This window comes from Entelurus aequoreus, linkage group LG26 (assembly GCF_033978785.1).
Source record: "Entelurus aequoreus isolate RoL-2023_Sb linkage group LG26, RoL_Eaeq_v1.1, whole genome shotgun sequence".
NCBI lineage: Eukaryota > Metazoa > Chordata > Actinopteri > Syngnathiformes > Syngnathidae > Entelurus > Entelurus aequoreus.
The window spans coordinates 19,126,732-19,129,954 of NC_084756.1; the positions used below are offsets into that span (position 1 = coordinate 19,126,732).

At 39.8% G+C, this 3,223-nt stretch overlaps 1 protein-coding gene across 2 annotated transcripts in view; it reads left to right on the forward strand.

Annotated features, from left to right (window-relative positions):
- Positions 1–2,929, forward strand: part of slc6a1b (solute carrier family 6 member 1b) — a 61,795-nt gene extending 58,866 nt beyond the window's left edge. For both annotated transcript variants that reach the window (XM_062037975.1, XM_062037976.1), the window contains exon 15: positions 1,964–2,929. In XM_062037975.1, the coding sequence (XP_061893959.1) occupies positions 1,964–2,080 (117 nt within the window). In that variant the 3' untranslated portion in view covers positions 2,081–2,929. The remainder of the gene's footprint in view (positions 1–1,963) is intronic.
- The last annotated feature ends 294 nt before the right edge of the window (positions 2,930–3,223 follow it).

Below are 3,223 nucleotides of genomic sequence, written 5' to 3' on the forward strand. Positions count from 1 at the left end.
TTTTTTGCCACTTGTGCCAGCTTTTTTGAAACATGGTGCAGGCCTCAAATTCCAAATGAGCTAATATTTGCAAAAAAATAAAGTTTTCCTGTTCGAACGTTAAGTATCTTGTCTTTGCAGTCTATTCAATTGAATATAGGTTGAAAAGGATTTGCAAATCATTGTATTGTGTTGTTATTTACCGTTTACACAACGTGCCAACTTCACTGGTTTTGGGGTTTGTAGATTAATAGATCGACTGCCATACAAGTGTAGCATTCAGTGATACTGTGTCATGAAAGTAAAACTCCCCAACATTTGAATGCTAGATTGATAAACTGCCATACTGTGACGATCTGTCACTTCACTTCTGGTGGTGGTTCCTTGTTTGGTGTTTGTTTTCCTGTCGGCGCTCTTATTTTTGTTCCCCTTCCTGATTTTCTCCTTGAACGCTCGTTTCCCCTCACCTGCTGCTAATTGGCAGCCTGGCCACACCCGGTGCTAATCAGCAGGCTGCTATTCATGCCTGCCTCACCTGCTCCTAAGGGGCTGGAGGAATGATTATTGTTTGAGAAACCTTACATGCGCAACTGCTTCCTTCTCTGTTCGAGGGTATTAAAATCCTCTTCGTTCTCCTGGTTCCTGCATCTTGGGGTCACAACTACCGCAGCCATGCAGGTTCCCAACACATACAAATGTATCATTAAAACCAGTGAAGTTGTCATGTTGTGTAAATGGTAAATAAAAACAGAATACAATGATTTGCAAATCCTTTTTCAACTTACACTCCCGTTCGAAAGTTTGGGGTCACATTGAAATGTCCTTATTTTTGAAGGAAAAGCACTGTACTTTTCAATGAAGATAACTTTAAACTAGTCTTAACTTTAAAGAAATACACTCTATACATTGCTAATGTGGTAAATGACTATTCTAGCTGCAAATGTCTGGTTTTTGGTGCAATATCTACATAGGTGTATATAGGCCCATTTCCAGCAACTATCACTCCAGTGTTCTAATGGTACAATGTGTTTGCTCATTGGCTCAGAAGGCTAATTGATGATTAGAAAACCCTTGTGCAATCATGTTCACACATCTGAAAACAGTTTAGCTCGTTACAGAAGCTACAAAACTGACCTTCCTTTGAGCAGATTGAGTTTCTGGAGCATCACATTTGTGGGGTCAATTAAACGCTCAAAGTGGCCAGAAAAAGAGAACTTTCATCTGAAACTCGACAGTCTATTCTTGTTCTTAGAAATGAAGGCTATTCCACAAAATTGTTTGGGTGACCCCAAACTTTTGAACGGTAGTGTATATTCAATTGAATAGACTGCAAAGACAAGATGTTAGATTTTTGAACTGAGAAACTGAATTTTTTTTTGCAAATAATCATGAAGTTTGAATTTAATAACTGCAAAAAAGTTGTCACAGGGGCATTTTTACCACTGTGTTACATGGCCTTTCCTTTTAACAACACTCAGTAAACGTTTGGGAACTGAGGGGACCAATTTTTTAAGCTTTTCAGGTGGAATTCTTTCCCATTTTTGCTTGATGTACAGCTTAAGTTGTTCAACAGTCCGGGGGTCTCTGTTGTGGTATTTGAGGCTTCATAATGCGCCACACATTTTCAATGGGAGACAGGTCTGGACTACAGGCAGGCCAGTCTATTACCCGCACTCTTTTACTTTGAAGCCATGCTGTTGTAACACGTGTCTTGGCATTGTCTTAATGAAATAAGCAGGGGCGTCCATAAAAAAAACGTTGCTTGGATGGCAACAAAACCTGTATGTACCTTTCAGCATTAATGGCGCCTTCACAGATGTGTAAGTTACCCATGCCTTGGGCACTAATACACCCCCATACCATCACAGATGCTGGCTTTTCAACTTTGACATGCGGGTTCCCAACACATACAAAATGCACCATTAAGTTATACGATACATTAAAAGTAAAATAAAATAAAAATACTTTTTGTTGATTTCCCCAGCGTCTGAGGATGATGATCAAACCAGTGGTTTTGGTGAAGGCTCAGGAAAACGGGCCCGACCAGCAGGCCGATGCCCAGAACCAGAACCCCGCAGCCACTGAGGAGGCCTACATCTAGAACCTTCTGAGTGTGTCTCCCCGTCTCAGCGGCCAGTCGGGCGTGAGCGCTCACGCCGACGAGAAGCGTAAATCAAGGTTGGGAACGACCACCAGGCGTCCACGTCTGCTTTCATTCACCTACCTCCTGGGGACACGTGAGACCAACCCGATCACATTTATTATTCTCATTATTACTAGGTCCGTTTTATTCTTTCCGTTTGTCATACAGACTTCTAACGGTGTGTGAGGAAACTTCCCAGCCATGTGTTGTGTGATTTATGCAAAAAGAGAAATATGAAAATATATCTTTTCGATTCACAGTCCTGTGTTGATTCAATAGTATTGAAGCTACGATTACTGTACAAATATGAATAAATGCTTGTACATGAAGTAAATACATGATATAAATGCAGGAATGTTTAAACAGGTGACGTTTAAGTGTCAAATATGATTCATTTTTAGTTTACCCCCACATCTAGGGGCTACAGTCGTGGTCAAAAGTTTACATACACCTGTAAAGAACATAATGTCATGGCTGTCTTGAGTTTCCAATCATTTCTACAACTCTTATTTTTTTGGTGATGGTATGATTGGAGCACATACTTGTTGGTCACAAAAAAAGCATTCATGAAGTTTGGTTCTTTTATGAATGTATTGTGGGTCTACTGAAAATGTGACCAAATCTGCTGGGTCAAAAGTATACATACAGCAATGTTAATATTTGGTTACATGTCCTTTGGTAAGTTTCACTGAAATAAGGCGCTTTTGGTAGCCATCTACAACAGTGGTCCCCAACCACTGGGCCGCAGACCGATTGGTACCGGGCCGCACAAGAAATTAAAAAAAAAAAAAAAAAAAAAAAAAAAAATGTTTTTATTTTTTTATTTGTATTAAATCAACATAAAAAACACAATATATACATTATATATCACTTTAGATCAATACAGTCTGCAGGGATACAGTCAGTAAGCACACATCATTGTATTTCTTTATGGAAAAAAAATAAAAATAATAATAATAATAATTTCACCCCCCCTCCCTACCCCGGTCCGTGGGACAAATTCTCAAGCGTTGACCGGTCCGCAGCTACAAAAAGGTTGGGGACCACTGGTCTACAAGGTTATTTCTGACCACAGAACTTTCCTCCAGAAAGTCTTATCTT